This window comes from Phacochoerus africanus, chromosome 1 (assembly GCF_016906955.1).
Source record: "Phacochoerus africanus isolate WHEZ1 chromosome 1, ROS_Pafr_v1, whole genome shotgun sequence".
In the NCBI taxonomy this organism is placed as follows: Eukaryota; Metazoa; Chordata; class Mammalia; order Artiodactyla; family Suidae; genus Phacochoerus; species Phacochoerus africanus.
In genome coordinates, this window is record NC_062544.1 from 219,344,284 (window position 1) to 219,366,202 (window position 21,919).

Below are 21,919 nucleotides of genomic sequence, written 5' to 3' on the forward strand. Positions count from 1 at the left end.
TAGCTCAGTCTAAGGGAGAGTTTTGGGGGGAAAAAGGCTATTGAAAGATTTGAATCCTCCAGCTGCTGCCTTTTTTGTGATGTTTTGCCCCTCACTTAGCAGCTGTGTTTTCCTGAATTCTGTCCTCTGGTTCAAGGCAGCAAGACTATTGGATTTTAAGTTTTAGTCCAATATAACACTGACTGGTTTTGCCCTCAGACTAAAAACCATAAAAGTGGGAAACTTGGTGTCATTTCTTCCAGCTATCCACTCCCCTCTAGTACCTTCTTGTTGTTCTCCCACATTTTCAAATAGCTGTTTATAGCTGTCTATCTTATCCAGAGTTTATAGTGGTTATCTGAGGGAGAATGGGTCTAAAGGGAGCTACTTGGCCATACTGAAACTGGAAAACTCTAAAATCCCTTCCTTGTTGTCAGGTCAGATGTTATTTCTTGCTCCCGTTTGTTGGGTAACACTAAAATCAAATGGTTCTATAGGGCAAATTAGATTCTCTTAAATAGATGACTTTATTGTCTGCGTTTTCAGCATGACAAGAGTTCTACAGAAGAAGAGATGGAAGTAGAAAAGATAAAACATAAACTCCAGGAGAAGGAGGCACTAATTAGCAGTTTGCAAGCCCAACTTACCCAGGCACAGGCAGAGCAGTCTACAAAGGTAAGGGTATAAGTCACCTCATAATCATTAAGTTAACAGATCACTAAAGCCTAATGGATTATTACACAATGAATACATTTTGCTAGATGCCCAATGGATATTTATCTGTGTAGCCACCAATTTTCTTCCTTTTTCCCTTCCCTTCTCTCCCCTCCTTTCCTTCCTTACCCCCTAAGTGTAGTGATTTTACTAGATTGTGCATTGATGTTTGTCATCCATGGTTGGTATTTGTAGATACCCAGTATGGTTTGACACATTTTTACTTAGGAGAGTTTTCTTAAATTATATAGCTTGTAGTATTTTGTCTGTTGTTTAGGGACTTCTATTATCTCTATGGTCCATCTTTCATTATCTTCAATATTTGTCAGTTCCTCTCAGTTCCCTTTTAATATCTTCATTTTAAAAAGTTTCTTCTTTTATCCCCCTTATTTTATTTAAGGCATTCTATTTTGAGTTTATTTGCTTTTATGTTCCTACTTGTTTTGTCTTCTTTTCTGACATGAATTTTCAGAATTCATTTTGTTTTTTGTTGGGTTTTTTCTGGCCATGCTCACAACATTCAAGAGTTCCTAGGCCAGGGATCAAACCTATGCCACAGCAGTAACCAGAGCCACAGCAGTGACAATACCAATTCTTAACCTGCTGATCTACCAAGGAGCTCCTTAGAATTCATTTTGATTCAGAGGAACCAAATTCTTCTTAAATTCTGTCACCTCCTTTCAGAGATTTTTAATTTTGATTTTCTAATTTTTGTTCTTTCATGTCTTGTATAATTTTCTTAATTTTTTTAAACACCTGGTCAAATCTTTTTTGAGCATGCCTATGGTATGCTTTTATCACTGGTGCCTTAGTTTTCTTCTGTTTTTTTTTTATATTAACTTTGCATGGGATTTGACCTTGATCCTTTTGTGTTTCTTATTTTTTAATTTTTAAAAAATTTTTTAAATTTTTTGTTTCATTTTTTTATTACTCAAATGAATTTATCACATCTGTAGTTGTATAATGATCATTACAATCTAATTTCACAAGATTTCCATCCTTTTGTGTTTCTTATTTTTGTGTGAAATTAATTTTCCTAAACTTTCAGAAGGAGGCCTGGTTCAGGAAAACTTTTTTTATTTAACAGACTTTGCTCTTTTGTTGTTTTTTGTGTTGTATTCAAATATATAGCAGGTGGATTTCTGAGATTTCCTGGCTTTCTTCCCCCTGTTCTTCACTGTGGTCTCTTGTAATGTGAGCCACATGTATAATTTTAAATTTTTTAGTGGCTGCATTACAAAAGGTAAAGAAGAAACAAGTAAAATTAATTTTAATAATGTACTTCATTTAGTCCAATTTATTTAAAATAGACTTTTAAGATTAATATAAAAATTATTTTTGTGCTAATTTACATTCTTTTTTTTGTAGTAAGTCTGAAATTATGTATTTCATATTATATCCCAATTTGAATGCTAAATTTTCATTGAAAATACTTCATCTGTGTTTAGATTTCATAAAATTCCCAGTTGAGAAAATAAATTCATAAACTACATCTGTGAGAAATGAAAGCAAATGTCTTCATAAAGACTTGTATATGCATGTTCATAGCAGCTTTGCTTGTAATAACCAATAGCTAGAAACAACTCATATGTCTATCAGCAGGAGAATATTTAAACAAACTGTGAAATATCTACACAGTAGAATACTACTTAGGAATAGAATAAAAAGGAATGAACTATGCATCAGTAGTACACTTTTATTTTATTTTGCCTTCTTTTTCTTTCTTTTTTTTTTTTTGTCTTTTCTCTTTTTAGGGCTACACCTTTGGCATATGGAGGTTCCCAGGCCAGGGGTAGAATTGGAGCTACAGCCGCTGGCCTACGCCACAGCCACAGCAACACAGGATCCAAGCTGTGTCTGTGACCTACACCATAGCTCACAGCAATGCCAGATTCTTTACCCACTGAGGGAGGCCAGGGGTTGAACTTGCAGACTCATGGCTACCAGTTGGATTCCTTTCTGCTGTACCACAACAGGAACTCCTACTTTCTTTTTTTAAATTAAAGTATAGTTGATTTACAGTGTAGTGCCAATTTCTGCTGTACAGCAAAGTGACCCAGTCATAAACACACACACACACACACACACTCCTTTTCTTATATTATCTTCCATCACGGTTTATCTCAATAGATTGGATATAGTTCCCTGTGCTATACAGTAGGACCTTATTGCTTTCCATTCTAAATGTGATATTTTGAAGCTCCTAACCCCAATCCATCCCACTCCCTGCCCCCTCCCTCTTGGCAACCACAAGTCTGTTTTCTATGTCCATGAGTCTGTTTCTGTTTTGTAGGTAGGTTCATTTGTGCCATACTTTAGATTCCACATATAAGTGATATCATATGGTATTTACTTGTCTTCCTCTTTCTGAACTTGCTTTACTTAGTATGATAATCTCTAGTTGCATCCATGTTGCTGCAAAGGCATTATTTTGTTCTTTTTTATGGCTGAGTAGTATACCACATCTTCTTATTCCATTCATCTGTTGATGGACATTTAGGTTGCTTCCATGTCTTGACTATTGTGAAACGTGCTGCTGTGAACATATGGGAGCATGTATCTTTTTGAATTGTATTTTTGTGCAGATATATGCCCAGGAGTGGGATTGCTGGATCATATGGTAGTTCTGTATCTAGTTTTCTGAAAAACCTCCAGACTGTTTTCCATAGTGGTTGTACCAGTTGACATTCCCACCAGCAGTGTAGGAGGGTTCCCTTTTCCCCACACCCTCTCCAGCATTTGTTATTTGTAGACTTATTAATGATGGCCATTCTGACACTGTGAGGTGGTACCTCATTGTAGTTTTGATTTGCATTTCTCTAATAATTAGTGATCCTGAGCATTTTTTCATGTGCCTGCTGGCAATCCAAATATCTTCTTTGAAGAAATGTCTATTTAGATCTTCTGCCCATTTTTCTATTGAGTTGTTTGTTTTTGTTGTTGTTGAATTATATGAATTATTTACATATTTTGGATGTTACGCCCTTGTCAGTTGCAAGTACACCTTTATTTTATTTATTTATTTATTTTTATAAGCAACTTCTCATTTTTCTACCAGGTAATGTCACATGCACCTGTTATCCTATAAAGTATGATTCTTACGAGGGAGAAGAACCAAATCAAATACATCATTAAGAAACAACATGCATATTAGACTAGGAATTCTATTGAGGACAATGGCCATTATTTTAAATATTTTTAAATTTCTAGTTCTTGACAAGGTTCTCAGGACACTGTTTCATTTTGAAGTAACATAATTTAATACCAAATGTTTAACTACCCATTATATAATTGCTAGAATGTAAAATCAGCATTATTTATATCTCATCAGCTATACAAAATTTGTCAGTTATTCTTTTGGAAAAAGGTAATAGAAATCCCAAAGAATAAGGGAGAGACTACTAATTAAAGGTCATGTTTACTAATCTAGCACCATAATTCCAGTTTCAGGGCTTCCCAAGTGACTGGAAGGAGGAAGGGAAGAAGTGATACTGTTGGAAAATTAAGGGTAGTTCTTAACTTGTGGCCCCATTTGTGCTCTAAGGCAACACAGTGAAGAAAACTGCTGAGGCTGGAGATTAAAACAAAAGCTTTTGGTTCAGACAGTAAAGGAGGCCCTCAACAACAGTAGAATCCAGAAGGCAGGGCTGGAGTTGCCCTCATGAACTAGGGGGTTTCTTCTTGGCATCCAGGTCCTTTTTAATGTCTTCAAGTTTTTTAGCCAGGTTTGGTATGTCATAGTTCTGAGCCAGATACATTCCAACCACGTTGCCGAGATTAAATCCAAGCAGGAACTGGAGCATGATGTCCGCCGGGAGGGAGCGATGGGTGACTGCGGCTCCGTGGGCCGTCCCAGGCTGCCTCCTGCGGCGTGACGGGCAGACTTGACACCTTTATTTGAAACTTAAAAATGTGTCTGTATTTATTTTTGAAACAGATAAATTATTCAATTAAAATAATAAGTATTTATATTTTAATTTAATTACCAATTATGATTTACATAGATATCAACTGTTACTCATGCTCTCTGCTTAAAGTATGCAAATAAATAAATACATTACAGTCTTACATAAGTGTGTAGGAAAAAATCATTTAAACTGAACCAATCTATTAATACTGGCTAGATAGCTGGTTGGTTTATTTTAACACCAGGAACAACAAGCACACTTGTTACTTGTACAACAATTCAGCAGTATCTTACATGATGCCACAGTTAAAATAAAATATAGTCAGGCTAAAATGTAGTTTCATTTAATGGAAAAATAATTGTATTTAATTAAAATTAAATAATATTAATAATTACATTTCTTATTTACATTAGGCATATTTCAAGCCCTTGATAGCCACATGTGGCTAGCTGATAATAAATTATACATGTGTGTAGCCCTTGTTTTTCCTCTATTGCTGTTATCCCTGTTCTGCCTAATTTCTATTTCACACTAGAAGTTTCTTAGTGCAGTCCGTGTCTTGGAAGGCAGCCCAGTCTTGTGTTAGTTTTGAGAGTTCAGAGGGCCTAGATTATTCTAGCCTCTGTCGTTTTTACTGTGGACCTCTCGCACTCAGCCAGTACTGGAGAACAGGGAAGCCCTGCCATTTTAAGCTGCTGTTCTAAGATTGGCCAAATATACTTTCCACTGAGAACTTATTGGCTATTTTGGGGTTTTCCTGTTCTCAGGGCCATCGGATGTTACACTGTTGCTGCCTTCTTCCTACTGCACAGACTCTAATACCATGCAGGTCCTATGCGTTTTGGGTGGTTTGTCCTTACTTACTTGTATTTTGAGGTTTGTAGGACTACCTTCCTAATTTTATTGTAAATATTGTGTGTGAGGTTTTGGTTTTATTATCTAATTGTACTACTTATTTCTGTGTGAGGATTCAGAGAAATTCAAAGACTGCTGCTGTTATTTTTGTTTTCCTTTGACGAGTACTTTTGATAATTAATTTTTCAAAAAAAAAAACCATGGTACATGTAATCCCCTTTAGTGTTCAGTGGAAAATTGAAGGGTATTGGTAGGTTTTTAGGGCAAATGAGAGAGGGAGGTCAAAGAATTAAAAATGCTAATTCTTTGCTTAAATACTTTTTTCCTTCTGTGTCTTCATTTTGCTAAGAGTTCAGCAGAGATGGAAGAATTTTTCACGATGAAGAAGCAGCTCCAAGAGAAGGAGGAACTTATTAGCACTTTGCAGACCCAGCTCAGCCAGACGCAAGCAGAGCAAGCTGCTCAGGTAGGTGGAAGTTACCTTACAACAATTAGAATAAAGAATCATGAAAGCCTAAGGTTATTACATGACAAGTCAGTTCAGATAATCTATTTCAAAACTTGAGTAGATGAAAGTATAGTAGCTGGAATGATACAGTAGAAATTAGAAGGGTGTGGTAGTAGAAGAAATTAAAAGTGTTTATGTACCTTGATGATACACCATAGCCTAACTGATGGCTGTTTCTTAGTTCTGCGGGCCCAGCAACTTCATTTTAATAGTACACAAAGATTCAGTCTTTTAGGGAGGAATGGGTTGTGCCAAGTTCAAAAGAGACTGTTAGATAAACCAAAAGAAATGCAAATGAGGAGTTCCTGTCGTGCCACAGTGGTTAACGAATCCGACTAGGGACCATGATTTTGTGGGTTCGATCTCTGGCCTTGCTCAGTGGGTTAAGGATCCGGCGATGCTGTGACCTGTGGTGTGGGTCGCAGACGTGCCTCGGATCCCGTGTTGCTGTGGCTGTGGCGTGGGCCAGTGGCTATGGCTCCCATTAGACCCCTTGCATGGGAACCTCCATGTGCCATGGGAAGTGGCCCTAGAAAAGGCAAAAAGACCAAAAAAAAAAAAAATGCAAATGATTAGGTCCATTCTTCGTAGTAAAATCTTAAGGGGAAGTTAAACTATAGTCAGAAGATTACTTAGGGATTATGTAATGAGAAAGTGGTATAAGTTTTGCGATTCATTGTTAAAAGGCACCAGTATGTGACTTTCTTCTTCATATTTATTTCTGCTACCAGGGAGAGACTGTTTGGACTGGCATCCTCAACTCTTTCTCTATATTTTTCTAAATTTCCAGTTTCATATTTTTCCTTTGGAAGTGCTTTTGACTCAAGAAACCTTGTTTTCCCTGAAGTGCCTCTTATCCATTGGGTGTGTGGTGTTTGCTTTATCAATAACTTGTAGTATTAGTGGTGTGCTCTGACTGCGGATGGCCTACTGCAGTGTATACATTTAAAACTGTATATCCTAAAATCCTTAGTTTTACCTACCAGCTTGTATTGTGTCCTTTTTATGTACAAATGATTTGTAGGTGGAGAAATACAAAATATTTTTACCAAGCAGCTTAAAACATGGAAAGCCAAGTATACACACACACATAAATGTATTGACAGATTCATCATAATACAAGTCATTCAGAATGTGGATAGTAAGCAGTAATACAAACCAAAAGTATTTTGAGAGGTGAAGGAGGTTTCTATGTATGTAATAAGAAAGGTTACATGGAGAAGTTAAGATTTAGGGAGTTACGGGAGTTCCCATTGTGGCACAGCGGTAATGAACCTGACAAGTGTCCTTGAGGATGCCAGTTTGATCCCTGGCCCCACTTAGTGGGTTAAGTATCTGGCGTTGCAGTGAGCTGTGCTGTAGATTGTAGATGCAGCTCAGGTCCTGCATTGCTGTGGTTGTGGCTGAGGCCAGCAGCTACAGCTCTGATTTGACCGCTAGCCTGAGAGCTTTCATGTGCCACAGATGTGGCTGTAAAAAGAAAGGAAAAAAAAAAGCTTTAAGGAGTTCCCATAATGGCTCTGCAGGTTAAGAACCCAACATAGTCTTCAATCCCTGGCCTTTCTCAGTGTGTTAAGGATCCAGGAGTTCCCGTCGTGGCTTAGTGGTTAACGAATCCGACTGGGAACCATGAGGTTTCGGGTTCGCTCTCTGGCCTTGCTCAGTGGGTTATGGGTCCAGCGTTGCCGTGAGCTGTGGTGTAGGTTGCAGATGCAGCTCGGATCCTGCGTTGCTGTGGCTCTGGCGTAGGCCGGTGGCTACAGCTCCGATTAGACCCCTAGCCTGGGAACCTCCATATGCCATGGGTGTGGCCCTAGAAAAGGCCAAAAGACAAAAAAAAAAGGGATCCTGCCTTGCTGCAAGCTACAGAGTAGGTCATAGATGTGGCTTGGATCTGGTGTGGTTGTGGCTTTGGCATAGGCCTCAGCTGCAGCTCCAATTCAACCCTTAGCCTGGAAACTCCATATGCCATGGGTGCAGCCCTAAAAAGAAAGAAATGTCAAATAATCAAAGGAGTAAGTGAAGGAGTGAGTAAAGCATTAGAACCAAAATTCTTTATCCTACCTAGAAATAGAACCAAGGTCAGTTTAAGGTGTGGCAAGTTGAAAAATCAATAATAGTTGAAGACCAGTGCAAAATGGGCATGCTAAGAGCTGGTTGGCATGTTCAACCACAAATCTTAAGGAAATGAATAAACGCACACACACACAGAGACACCTAAGAACAAAATGAAACAAAAATGCTGATACTGAGCAGCTCACACCCAATCAGTTTATTTTATTTCATTTTCTAAGAGCTAGTCACAAATGATAGTGACCTAGAAGCTTGCAAGTAATGGCAGCTGAAAATAGCTGTCTGGGGAGGCAGTGTAGATTTGGATAGAAACATACTAAGGTCTTTGGTAGAAGCTATCCTTTGAAAATAAGACTGGAAAGAAAGATTTGTGTTTCTACTTGTGGAGAATCTTGAGTAAAAGATACATTAGTTTGAAATTTATTTTTATAGGTCATGAAAGTTTCATTGGAAGTTTTTGCATATGAGTGTGATATTCAAAGTATCTAGGGCTTAACAGGAATCTAACTTTGTATATTTAGTATTCTCATCTCCGTAGAGCTTTTAAAAATATACTTGTATATTTAAATACTTCTATTAATGATGCAAATATAATTTGTATTCAAAATTCATTTTTAGGCTGACTTCTGAATTTGATAATAGATTTTCTCTAACATTTAGAAGTTGCCAGCAGACCTGTCCCTCTTTCAACATTCTCATCCTTAACATTCGAAATTAATCTAAAAAAAAAAAAACCTATCATCTATCAGTTCTCAGTGTCTGTCTTTGGAGAATAGTCTGTGAGTTCTGTTTGTGCAATATTCGGGGAGTGTAACTTGTATAGTTTCTCTGGTGTGTGTCTTCAGTTGAGTTCCATGCAGCAGGTGGTCCGAGAGAAAGATGCCCGCTTTGAGACACAAGTTCGTCTTCATGAAGATGAGCTTCTTCAGTTAGTAACCCAGGCAGATGTGGAAACAGAGATGCAACAGGTGTGTTGCTAAAACCTAGTAGAATGACTTTTGTTTTGGTTAACATTTAATTAAGTTGCCACAGCCACTTCTCCACCTTCACCCACTGTTCTTCACTTGGTCTGGGTTTGCTCATTAACTGCCTTCTTTTTGGTGTTTCTTCTCTTTTGTTGCATATTAATTATTCATTTTCCCTCACCTTGCCTCATACCTCTCTAATCAGGTTGTTGGTAGTCAAAAGCTGAGTTTATTGGCAAAAGTCGTAGTAGGTGAAAATTGATTTCTTTTCACTTTGCCAATTGTAGCTACCTTTGTGCATTGAATACCCGATCCAAAGCTTCAAATCAATGAAGTCAATTTGAAACTTCAGAAAATTTAAAGATAAAAAGGAGTGATTTTGAAGCCATAAAGTCTTTTATTGAATCAATCATTTTTTAAAATAGTTTGAGTAATTTTTGAAAATTGACTTCATTGTTTTTAAGTTTATCATCTACTAACTCAAAAGATTTGTTTCTGTTAAGTGTGTAGTTCAGTGTATTACTCAAAGGCACTCCAATGGTATTTCATGGTTGATTCATTTAATTGTTTTTGAGTGAAAACTTTTTCCAAGTTCTAGGCAATCCTTCAGAATTCACAAAGTAAAGTTTCAAAATGCAGCACTTTTTAAAAGTAGAATATTAATGTATACATGTGTCATTGATTAAATCATTCAAGAAATGTTTATCATGTGCATGTCCCATGCATGAGCCTAGAAGAGAACTGGTTCTTGCCCGCAGAGAATATTCTATTTGGTGAGTGAGATATACATGTACCTGTGTTATTTAGGTACATTGACTATGTAATTTTAAAAGGAGGTATGTGCAATAAATATCTAATTATTAAAAAGGTTCCCTAATTCAGGAATTTGCTTGTGTCAGCCTGGGTGTTGGTGGTGCTCTGGAGGAGATAATTTTGGAGATTCTTTGTTGCTGCTGGATGTGAAGCATGGCATGCTGGTGTCCCACTCTTTAATCTGTCATCCTCAAAATCCCCAAATCCTGAGAACACAATCTAAATGACAACTTGAAAGGTAAGCAAATAATGATGCTCATTTGTTAGCACATGATGTCTAAACGTTTTCTTCTCAGAAATTGAGGGTGCTGCAGAGGAAGCTTGAGGAGCATGAAGAAGCCTTGCTGGGCCGTGCTCAGGTCGTGGACTTGCTGCAACAGGAGCTGACTGCTGCCGAACAGAGAAACCAGGTACTGCCTTGTGTCTCTACTGCCTGCCTTGGGAGTATTCATTTCCACTTTAGTTTGCCAGGCAGCAGGTATAAAATCCTGTTAGAGGCCTTCAGAGAATTGATTGCATTTATTCATTCTTTCAGCAAATTCCCTGTGCTTAGGTGATGATGCTAATATGATGAGCAGAACAGATATAGTTTCTTCCCTCAGGAAGCTTACGTTTCACATCTTTTTATTGTTGCTCTTTTCCTTTGTGATTTTAGGTCTGGGGTCCTAGTTTCTCTTAAAATATCCTATTTTCCTTTTCTTTGAGTTTCTTTCCTCTCAGTTTACCCCTTCTCAGTCTTGAGTGGTTTTTGTGTTTTATGTACTGTCCCTTCTTCACTTGTTTTTGTTGGTCCATTTTCTTTTGGATTGAAATAATCCTACCATGCAATATTCCCTTGAATCTAAAGGTGATTAAGGATGCCGATGTTCTAAAATCTTAAACTCAAGTATTCTATTCCCTGACTGTAACACAGCCTGTCATTTCCTTTCTCAGGCTGTCCTGACCTTCATTCTCATTAGGATTCCTTGATTTTTTTCACTGTGTTCCTCCAGTATATTAGTTCTTTCTTGCCCTCTCTCCTTTCCCTGTCTGGGGTAGACCAGTGATTGACCATTCGGACTGCTCTTTTACCAGCCCTTGGATTCCCTGTGTCCCTGCCTGTTCACGTCCAGGTAGCCAAATCTTAATATGGAATCAATGCTACAGTTCACATCCTCTGCTTATTCATCTGGAGAAAGTAATCTCCTTTATTCTTAATTTTCAGTACTCCCTGAGGAGGACTGTATTTCTTGCATAGAAACATGTTCTCATATCTCATATACACTGACCCTGAGTTCCCTCTCTCGCTCTCATCAGATAGTCAGGTTCAAATCCCAGTTGTGCTACCTACCAGATAAGTACTATTAGAGACGGTTACATTTATGTGACTTTCTGGTACATTTCCCTTCTCTGTTCCTTTTAATACTTACAGGTATCTCTCTCATGGCCTCTATCATTTTGTGTTATAATGATCTGTTTAAGTGTGATTCTCCCACTAAACTCTTGAGTTCCTTGAGGAGAGGGACTGGATCCATTTATTTATTCATGTATTCAATATTTATTGAGTACCATGCAGTCAATATGCCATATACTATGCTAGGTGCTAGAGAGCAAAGATGATTAAAGCAGACACAGTCCCTTCCCTTACTGAAGTTATTTTATATTGGGAAACACATAAGTGAAAAGTAATGATGCAAAAAAAATATATATATATGTATGTACACACACACACACACACACACACACAACTGTCAAAAGTATTAAGGAACAAAAACAGAGGCTCTTATGCAATTGTAAGTTTGGTCCTGAGGGTCTAGGTCCAGGCTTCACCTAGAAGAAGCATTTCACTGTGCTTGTTGAAATGAAAGAATAAATTTATGGTTCATGTGGCTTTTATTTTCCCCTCTTAGATTCTCTCTCAGCAGTTACAGGAAATGGAAGCTGAGCACAATACATTAAGAAACACTATAGAAAAGGAAAGACAGGAGTCCAAGATTCTGATGGAAAAGATGGAACTTGAAGTGGCAGAGAGAAAGTTATCCTTCCATAACTTGCAGGAAGAAATGCATCATCTTCTAGAACAGCTTGAACAAGCAGGTCAAGCCCAGGCTGAACTACAGTCCCGGTACAGTGCTTTGGAGCAGAAGCACGAAACAGAAATAGAAGAGAAGACCTCTCACATTTTGAATCTTCAAAAGACTGAACAAGAGCTGCACTCTGCCTGTGATGCCCTAAAGGATCAGAATTCAAAACTTCTTCAAGATAAGAGTGAACAAGCAGTTCGTTCAGCCCAGACCATTCAGCAGCTAGAAGGTCAGTATTTGATTAGTTGTGAAGCCCATGTGTCTAGCACCTGAGTGGCTCCTACTTTAAAATTTCAGGGATCTGTTAATTACATTGTTTGTGTAAATCAATAGAAGGATTAAGAAAGGCATCTCTTCTGAACTCTTCGTTGCAATTTTCCCATCTCTGAGTAAAGTTATAATTTGGCTTAATATTAAAATTATAATTAGAGTACTAAAAACTAGTAATAGAGATATGTCAACTATTAAAAAGAATGCTGTGAATGACTCTGGTCTGAAGAGTTCCCTGACTGAAATGAGTAGGATTTGAATTAATTTGTAGAAAATTCAGGCCAGATCTAGATGCAAAGATAAGGAGACTGAATTGTATGGAGTCATCCTTACTTGTAAAGGTGGATCTGAATGCTTTTCTTTCTTTTCTTTTTTTGTCTTTTTGTCTTTTTAAGGCTGCACCCATGGCATATGGATGTTCCCAGGCTAGGGGTGTAATTGGAGCTGTAGCCGTTGGCCTACGCCAGAGCCTCAGCAATGCAGGATCCAAGCTGCATCTGTGACCTACAGCACAGCTCACTTTGGCAACTCCAGATCCTTAACCCACTAAGCAAGGCCAGGGGTTGAACCTGCAACCTCATGGTTCCTAGTCGGATTCGTCAACCACTGAGCCACAATGGGAAATCCTGAATGCTTTTCTTATAGGTGAAAGTTTCTCTTTAAGGAAAGCTTTTATCATTTTTTTTTTGTCATCATTGGGATAAGGTGTTTATTAATTGAATCAGTTCCCCAAATTTAATGAAGTTTTGTGGATTATATGCCAGAGAGTTTGGAGCCTTTCCTGTCTTAAGGCACTGGAGCATGGAATGACATGAAATCCAAAATACGTATCAGCCTATGAAATAAAATGTACACCCAATATTTTGTGATGCCTTTTTTCCTCATATTTATGAAAATCTCTGAAATGGTTTTTTAGTGAATCCTGGAGATGCTATTAAATGGAAAATAATAGGTCCCTTAGAAAATCTATCACATAGTCACAAACAAGCACTATTTCATCACGTCCTAGTCTCATGGAACATTCTGAAAAGGATGAAAATGCTGGCATGAATGGTCCACTGTTTGGAAGTCATATGCCCATAACTTTGTTTCTATGAAAAATGGAATGGTTTATTCAACACTTTTTTGTTGTTTTTTCTTTTTTTTTTTTACTTAAATGAATTTATCACATATGTAGTTGTATAATGATCATAACAATCCAGTTCACAGGATTACTATCCCATAACCCAAACACATTCCCCTACCTCCCAAACTGTCTCCTCCGGAGACCATAAGTTTTTCAATGTCTGTGAGTCAGCACCTGTTAAGCAAAGAAGCTCAGTCTGTCCTTTTTTCAGATTCTACGTGTCAGTGAAAGCATTTGATGTTGGTGTCTCATTGTATGGCTGACTTCACTTAGCATGATAATTTCTAGGTCCATCCATGTTGCTAAAAATGCTGGTAGTTTGTTCCTTTTAACGGCCGAGTAATACTCCATTGTGTATAGGTACCACATCTTCTTGATCCACTTTTATCATTTAAGAAAATTTAAAGGAAACATTTTTAATGTGTTATTATTAAAATAATACATGCCTCTAATTTAGTTTAATTCTAATAGATTGGCATACAGGAAAGATTTGAAGAGCTGAACATGAACCAGAAATCCTGAGGGGTATTACATGGGAACAGTGTGTTACATGAGCGTGTTGCTCTCTTAACTGAATCATGTTCATGTTCAGAACTGTTCCATAGAATCTCAGTAGGATTTATAATGCCTTTGTGGAGAGTGAAGAAAATAAAATATTAAGGCATTTTCAAGGGGGAAAGGAAAAATGACTTTTTTCAAAAAATGCCTAGGCCTGTTTTATTTTACCTTTGAAGGAGATGTCTTTTTGTACCTGAGAGCATTTAAACAATGTTTTAAAATGTCATTGGAATCATAATTTTAATTGATAACTGAACTAGAGTAAACAGCACATGGTGTAGCCCTAGAAAATAATAACTCACTAAATTTGAGACTTGAGGCAAAGATCATTTCAATTTACTGATTTTCTTTTCTTTAGATCAACTCCAGCAAAAATCTGAAGAAATTAGCCAATTTCTTAATAAACTACCTTTGGAAAAACTTGAAACAGCATCTCAGACTTCTTCGCCAGATGTTTCTAACGAGGGTACACAGGTAATTAAATGTGTACTTCTTATGAATGTGATCTCTTTGGCTTTGCTGTATCTATACCTGGGTGTTCTAATAGAATTTATTCCAGAAAGCAGTATAAGCCTTCTATCTTTTTTGCTGATAAAATGCCTTTTTGGAGACGATTCCATTTTGAAAGGAATCATGAAAGACCCTAAGATAGTGTCTCAACAATGAGTAATGAGAAAAAAGTAGACAGCAAGCACCATGATCTCAGGAGCCTTTCTGATTCTAAAATCTTAAAACTCTGTCTTGGAGATGAACCATTATTTTTAATCTTATAAGCAGTTTTCTGAATTGAGAAGTCAGTTTTGCTTTCGGTAGACTCAGATTTGATTAGCTTTAAAGTTTACACTTCAGTCTAAACAAACTTAAAAGTCTATTGTTGAAATCATAATGTGCACATTAATTAGTTAACGGTAAAACATTTAATCACTTGTTAATTGGCCAGTATATTCTCTCTGCCTTCTGTAAAAATCTCTGTGGGAAGCTGGATTTTAGTTAACAGAAGGCTGCTTATGAACTTGAATATCAGAATAAGGAGAGTTAGTTTGATGATCTTAATTAGCTAGTGTCAGGCTGGGAAAACTGGATTCATTCATCTCCACTATAAGTTTATACCCTTCCAAACTGACATATTGGTCAGCAGAGTCCCATCGTTCCTGGGCAGCACTGTGCACTGATAAAAATTTTTGTTTCCTGGTTTCTAGCATCTAGGCCTTCCAATCTCTTTATATTATCACCTAAAATATGTGAGAGTTCTAGTTGTTCTACCTCTTCTCTAAGATTTTGTATAGTCAATTTTTTTTAATAATTTTTTTATTTTCCCACTGTACAGCAAGGGGGTCAGGTTATCCTTACATGTATACATTACAATTACATTTTTTCCCCCACCCTTTGTTCTGTTGCAACATGAGTATCTAGACAAAGTTCTCAATGCTACTCAGCTGGATCTCCTTGTAAATCTATTCTGAGTTGTGTCTGATAAGCCCAAGCTCCCGATCCCTCCCACTCCCTCCCTCTCCCGTCAGGCAGCCACAAGTCTCTTCTCCAAGTCCATGATTTTCTTTTCTGAGGAGATGTTCATTTGTGCTGGATATTAGATTCCAGTTATGAGTGATATCATATGGTATTTGTCTTTGTCTTTCTGGGCTCATTTCACTCAGTATGAGATTCTCTAGTTCCATCCATGTTGCTGCAAATGGCATTATGTCATTCTTTTTTATGGCTGAGTAGTAAGTATTCCATTGTGTATATATACCACATCTTCCAAATCCAATTATCTGTCGATGGACATTTGGGTTGTTTCCATGTCCTGGCTATTGTGAATAGTGCTGCAATGAATATGCGGGTGCACGTGTCTCTTTTCAGTAGAGTTTTGTCTGGATAGATGCCCAAGAGTGGGATTGCGGGGTCATATGGAAGTTCTATGTATAGATTTCTAAGGTATCTCCAAACTGTTCTCCATAGTGGCTGTACCAGTTTACATTCCCACCAACAGTGCAGGAGGGTTCCCTTTTCTCCACAGCCCCTCCAGCACTTGTTATTTGTGGATTTATTAATGAGGGCCATTCTGACTGGTGTGAGGTGATATCTCATGGTAGTTTTGATTTGCATTTCTCTTATAATCAGCGATATTGAGCATTTTTTCATGTGTTTGTTGGCCATCTGTATATCTTCTTTGGAGAAATGTCTATTCGGGTCTTTTGCCCATTTTTCCATTGATTGATTGGCTTTTTTGCTGTTGGGTTGTATAAGTTGTTTATATATTCTAGAGATTAAGCCCTTGTCGGTTGCATCATTTGAAACTATTTTCTCCCATTCTGTAAGTTGTCTTTTTGTTTTCTTTTAGGTTTCCTTTGCTGTGCAAAAGCTTTTCAGATTGATGAGGTCCAATGGGTTTATTTTTGCACTTATTTCTATTGCTTTGGGAGACTGACCTGAGAAAATATTCATGATTTTGATGTCAGAGAGTGTTTTGCCTATGTTTTCTTCTAGGAGTTTGATGGTGTCCTGTCGTACATTTAAGTCTTTCAGCCATTTGGAGTTTATTTTTGTGCATGGTGTGAGGGTGTGTTCTAGTTTCATTGCTTTGCCTGCAGCTGTCCAGGTTTCCCAGCAATGCTTGCTGAATAGACTTTCTTTTTCCCATTTGATGTTCTTGCCTCCCTTGTCAAAGATTAATTGACCATAGGTGTGAGGGTTTATTTCCAGATTCTCTATTCTGTTCCATTGGTCTGTCTGTTTGTTTGATACCAGTACCACACTGTTTTGATGACTGTGGCTTTGTAGTATTTCTTGAAGTCTGGGAGAGGTATGCCTCCTGCTTGGTTTTTGTTTCTCAGGATTGCTTTGGCGATTCTGGGTCTTCTGTTGTTCCATGTAAATGTTTGGATTGTTTGTTCTAGTTCTGTGAAAAATGTCGTGGGTAATTTGATAGGGATTGCATTGAATCTGTAGATTGCTTTGGGTAGTATGGCCATTTTTACACTATTGATTTTTCCAATCCAGGAGCATGGAATATCTTTCCATTTCTTTACATCTTCTTTGATTTCTTTGATTAAAGTTTTCTAGTTCTCGGCATATAGGTCCTTTACCTCCTTGGTCAGGTGTATTCCGAGGTATTTGATTTTGTGAGGTGCAATTTTAAAAGGTATCGTATTTTTGTATTCCTTTTCTAATAGTTCATCTGGTATACAGAAATGCAACTGACTTCTGAATGTTAATCTTATAGCCTGCTACTTTGCTGAATTTATTAATCAGTTCAAGTAGTTTTGGGGTTGAGTCCTTAGGGTTTTCTATGTATAGTATCATGTCATCTGCATACAGTGACGGTTTTATCTCTTCTCTTCCTATATGGATGCCTTTTATTTCTTTTGTTTGTCTAATTGCTGTGGCTAGGACTTCCAAAACGATGTTGAAGAGCAGTGGTGAGAGTGGGCATCCCTGTCTTGTTCCAGATTTGAGTGAGAAGGCTTTCAGTTTTTCCCCATTGAGGATTATATTTGCTGTGGGTTTATTATAAATGGCTTTGAATATATTCAGGAATGTTCCCTCTATACCCACTTTGGCGAGGGTCTTGATCATGAATGGATGTTGGACTTTGTCAAATGCTTTTTCTGCGTCTATTGAGATGATCATATGATTTTTGACTTTTTTTTTGTTAATGTGGTGTATGATGCTGATTGATTTGCGTATGTTGAAGCATCCTTGTGAATCTGCGATGAACCCAACCTGGTCATGGTGTATAATTTTTTTGATATGTTGTTGGATTCGGTTGGCTAAGATTTTGTTGAGAATTTTTGCATCTATATTCATGAATGATACTGGGCGATAGTTTTCTTTTTTGGTGGTATCTCTGTCTGGTTTTGGAATGAGGGTGATGGTGGCATCATAGAATGTCTTTGGGAGTATTCCTTCTTCTTCAACCTTTTGAAAGAGTTTAAGGAGGATGGGCACCAACTCCTCTTTATATGTTTGATAGAATTCACCTGTGAAGCCATCTGGTCCTGGACTTTTATTTGTAGGGAGTGATTTTATGACCTCTTCAATTTCATTTCTAGTGATCGGTCTGTTCAGTTGGTCTGTTTCTACTTGATGCAGTTTTAGCAGGCTGTAAGATTCTAGAAAATTGTCCATTTCTTCCAGATTGTCAAACTTGTTGCCGTATAGTTGTTCATAGTATTCTCGTATGGTTTTTTGTATTTCTGCTGTATCCGTTGTGATATGTATAGTCAATTTTTTTAAAAATTTCAGGAATTCCCATTATGGTAGAGTGGAAATGAATCCTACTAGGAACCATGAGGTTGCGGGTTCGATCCCTGGCCTCGTGCAGTGGGTTAAGGATCCGGCATTGCTGTGAGCTGTGGTGTAGGTCTCAGACGCTGCTCAGATCCTGCATTGCTGTGGTTGTGGCATAGGCCAGCAGCTGTAGCTCCGATTTGAACCCTAGCCTGGAAACCTCCATATGCCGTGGGTGTGGCCCTAAAAAAGCAAAAAAAAATTTTTTTTTAGACATTCTTACGGGAGGTAGGTCTTTGTGTTTTCAACTTGCATTTCCCTAATGACAAAAGACACTGAAATTCTTGGTTATTTGTACATCTTCTTTTGGTTAACTATCCATTCAAGTCATTTCTCCATTTATAAAATCAAGTTCTTTGCCTGTTTATCAAGTGGGTGGTTATCCTTTATGTATCCAGGATATGAATGCCAGTTTATTATAAGGTATGTTTGGTGTGTATTTTCTCCTATGCTGTGGCTTGCTTCCTGTTCATTTTCTTCATGATGGCTTTCAATTTTCAGACACTTAAAATTTGAGAAAGTCTTATTATTTATCAGTTTTTTTATGGATGTAATTTTGTGTCCTGTCTATGAAACCTTTGCTTAACCCCAAGTTGTGAAAATATTCTCTTATGTTTTCTTCCACAAACTGTATAATTTTAGCTTCCATAGTTATAGTCTCTGAACCTCAATAAATTTTTATGTGTAATGTAAGATAAGGGTCAAGGTTTGTTTATTTTTTTCCTGTAGGGACATCAAATTGTTTCAGCACCGTTTCTTTTATTTAAATTTTTTTAAAAATTGAAGTATTGTTGATTTACAATGCCATATTATGCTATACAGCAAAGTGATTTAGCTATACATATATATGTACATATACTTTTTAATATTCTTTTCCATTATGGTTTATCCTAGCACGTTGAATATTGTTCTCTATGCTATACAGCAGGATCTTGTTGATCATCCCCTCCATGTATTGTAGCTTACATCTGCTACGCTAGCCTCCCAGTCCATCCCTCCTCCAAACCCTTCCCCCTTGGAAACCACAAGTTTTGTTCTCTGTGAGTCTGTTTCTGTTTTGTAGACAGGTTCATTTGTGTCATTTTTTTGTGGTGGGTAGGAATCCCCACTGAGGGTCTTTGAGGGGGCTCTGTGACACTCAGGGCTCTTTGGAGTATACTGAAGACCCTCCTTGTTTATTTATTTACTTTTTTTGGCTTTTTGAGGTCCACACCCATGGCACATGGAAATTCCCAGGCCAGGGGTCTAATTGGATCTGTAGCCGCTGGCCTGTACTACAGCCACAGCAACACAGGATCCGAGCCATGTCTGCAGCCTACACCACAGTTCATAGCAATGCTGGATCCCTGACCCGCTGAGCAAGGCCAGGGATCAAACCTACATCCTCATGGATACTAATCAGATTTGTCTTGTTGCACCACAACTGGAACTCCTGCGTCATATTTTAGATTCCACATATAAGTGATATCATATGGTATTTGTTTTTCCCTTTCTGATGTACTTCACTTAGTATGAGACTCTCTAGTTGCATCCTTGTTGCTGCAAATGGCATTATTTCATTTTAATGGCTAAGTAATATTCCACTGTATATATGTACCACATCTTCTGTATCCATTCATCTATTGATGGACATTTAAGTTTCCATGTCTTGGCTATTGTAAATAGTGCTGCTGTGAATGTAGGGGTACACATATCTTTTTGAATTATAGTTTTGTCTGGATATATGTCCAGGAGTTGGATTGCTGGATCATATGGTAGTTCTATGTTTAGTTCTCTGAGGAACCTCCATACTCTTCCGTAGTGGCCGTAACAATTTATAGTCCCAACCAACAATGTAGGAGGACCCTCTTTTCTCCACACTCTCTCCAGCATTTTTTATGTATAGACTTATTAATGATGGCCGTTCTGATCAGTGTGAGGTAGTACTTCATTGTAGTTTTGATTTGCATTTCTCTAATAATTAGTGATGTTGAGCATTTTTTTATGTGCCTATTGACCATTTGTATTTCTTTGGAGAAATTCTTGTTTAGGTCTTCTGCTCATTTTTTCATTGGGTTGTTTGTTTTTGTTATTGTTGAGTGATATGAGCTGTTTATATGTTTTGGGAATTAAGCGCTTGTTGATTGCATCATTTCAACACTGTTTCTTTTTTTTCTTTTCTTTTCTTTTCTTTTTTAGGGCCACACCTGCATCCGTGGTATATGGAGGTTCCCAGGCTAGGGGTCAAATCAGAACTAGAACTGCCGGCCTATGCCACAGCCTCAACAACACCAGATCCGAGCCACATCTGCAACCTTCACCACAGCTCACGGCAACGCTGGATCCTTAACCCACTGAGCAAGGCCAGGGATCGGACCTGCAACCTCATGTTTTCTAGTCGGATTCATTAACCACTGAACCACGATGGGAACTCCAAGATGGCTTTGATTATTCCAGATTCTTTACATTCCCACAGAAATTATACAGTCAACTTTTTCAAATTCTATTTGAAAAAAAAAAGCTAGCTGAGATTTTCAATTGGCATTGCATTGAGTCTGTAGATTAGTCCATGGAGAATTGACATCTTTACACTCCTGATCTTTTCAACCCATGAGTCTAGTATCTCTCTTCACTTATTAAGACCTTCTTTAATTTCTTTCAGTGATGGTTTGTAGTTTTGGTTGGAAGAGTTGTCCACACTTAGAAAATCATTCTGAAATAGTTTATATTTTTGATGCTGTTGTCGATAGGATTTATTCTAATTTCATTTTCCAACTCTTTGCTGCTTATACATGTGTATGCAATTGGATTTTGTTTATATGAACTTGGTAAATAGTTATTTTATTAGTTCTAGTCTCTTTGTATATTTCTTGGGATTTTCTACATAAACAACGGTGTCATCTACAGATAAAGACAAGTTTTACATCTTTATAATCTTTATGCCTGTGTATTTTCTTCATGCAGTGACTAGGACTTTTATTACACTGTTTAGTAGAAGTGGTAAAATTGGGCGTTCTTGTCTTGTTCCTGATCTTAGGGGCAAGTGTTCCATATTTTACCACTAGATATGCTACTATCTTAAGTTTTCTATGAATATCCTTTATCAGATTGAGGATATTCCCTTCTATACCTAATTTGGTGACAGTTGGTATTGGATTTTTTCAAATGCTTTTTCTGCATTTGTAATGACCATTTAAGTTTTATACTTTACTCTGTTAATATAGTACATTACTTAAATTTTTCAATATTAAACCAACTTTTTAGGATAAACTCCACTTATTCATAGGTAATATCCTTTTAATATATTACTGAATTTGACCTGCTGCTGTTTTTTGAAGCATTTTTTAATCCATATTTATGAAATGTGTTGGTCTTTGTTTTGGTCATGCAGGTTTTCCTTTGTTTTGTGCTGTATTTTTCAGATTTTGGTATTAGGGTTATGATGGCATCAGAAAAATGAATTGGAAAGTGTTTCCTTCTATTTTCTGAGAGTTCGTGTTAAGATTGGTATTATTTCTCAAGTGTTTGAGAGAATTCAGCAGTGAAACCATATGGGTCTGGGGGTGATAATAAATTGGATTTCTTTTACAGATATAAAGCTAATGAGATTTTTCTTTTGTGTGTCAGTTTGAGGTTTTTTTTTTTTTAAGGTTTTTTCCATTCCATTGAAGATGACAAATTTTTGTTTTAATGTGGTTTTACTCTCTTTTTAAACTTTTAATGCTTGTAAGCTCGCTGGTAGTACCGGTCCCTACCCCAATCCATATTATTTTTTTTAATTAAGATATAACTTACATATAACATTGTGTAAGTTTAAG

General features: G+C 37.3%; 2 protein-coding genes across 6 annotated transcripts in view; one reads left to right on the plus strand and one right to left on the minus strand.

Annotated features, from left to right (window-relative positions):
* GOLGB1 (golgin B1) overlaps positions 1 to 21,919 on the plus strand; it is a 91,380-nt gene that overhangs the window by 19,949 nt on the left and 49,512 nt on the right. For 2 of the 5 annotated variants that reach the window (XM_047791239.1, XM_047791275.1), the window contains exons 5-10: positions 526 to 654; positions 5,806 to 5,922; positions 8,883 to 9,005; positions 10,112 to 10,225; positions 11,705 to 12,107; positions 14,191 to 14,306. In XM_047791239.1, coding sequence (XP_047647195.1) covers positions 526 to 654; positions 5,806 to 5,922; positions 8,883 to 9,005; positions 10,112 to 10,225; positions 11,705 to 12,107; positions 14,191 to 14,306 — 1,002 coding nt within the window. The remainder of the gene's footprint in view (positions 1 to 525; positions 655 to 5,805; positions 5,923 to 8,882; positions 9,006 to 10,111; positions 10,226 to 11,704; positions 12,108 to 14,190; positions 14,307 to 21,919) is intronic. The other 3 variants (XM_047791248.1, XM_047791257.1, XM_047791266.1) reach the window with 3 other exon arrangements.
* LOC125133155 (short transmembrane mitochondrial protein 1) lies at positions 4,331 to 4,496 on the minus strand. The gene has a single exon (XM_047791289.1). The coding sequence runs from the start codon at positions 4,494 to 4,496 to the stop codon at positions 4,353 to 4,355; it is 144 nt and encodes a 47-aa protein (XP_047647245.1). The 3' UTR covers positions 4,331 to 4,352.

Bases quoted from the DNA above. Each gene is read 5' to 3' on its own strand.
- LOC125133155 (XM_047791289.1), bottom strand. From the start codon at position 4,496: ATGCTCCAGTTCCTGCTTGGATTTAATCTCGGCAACGTGGTTGGAATG.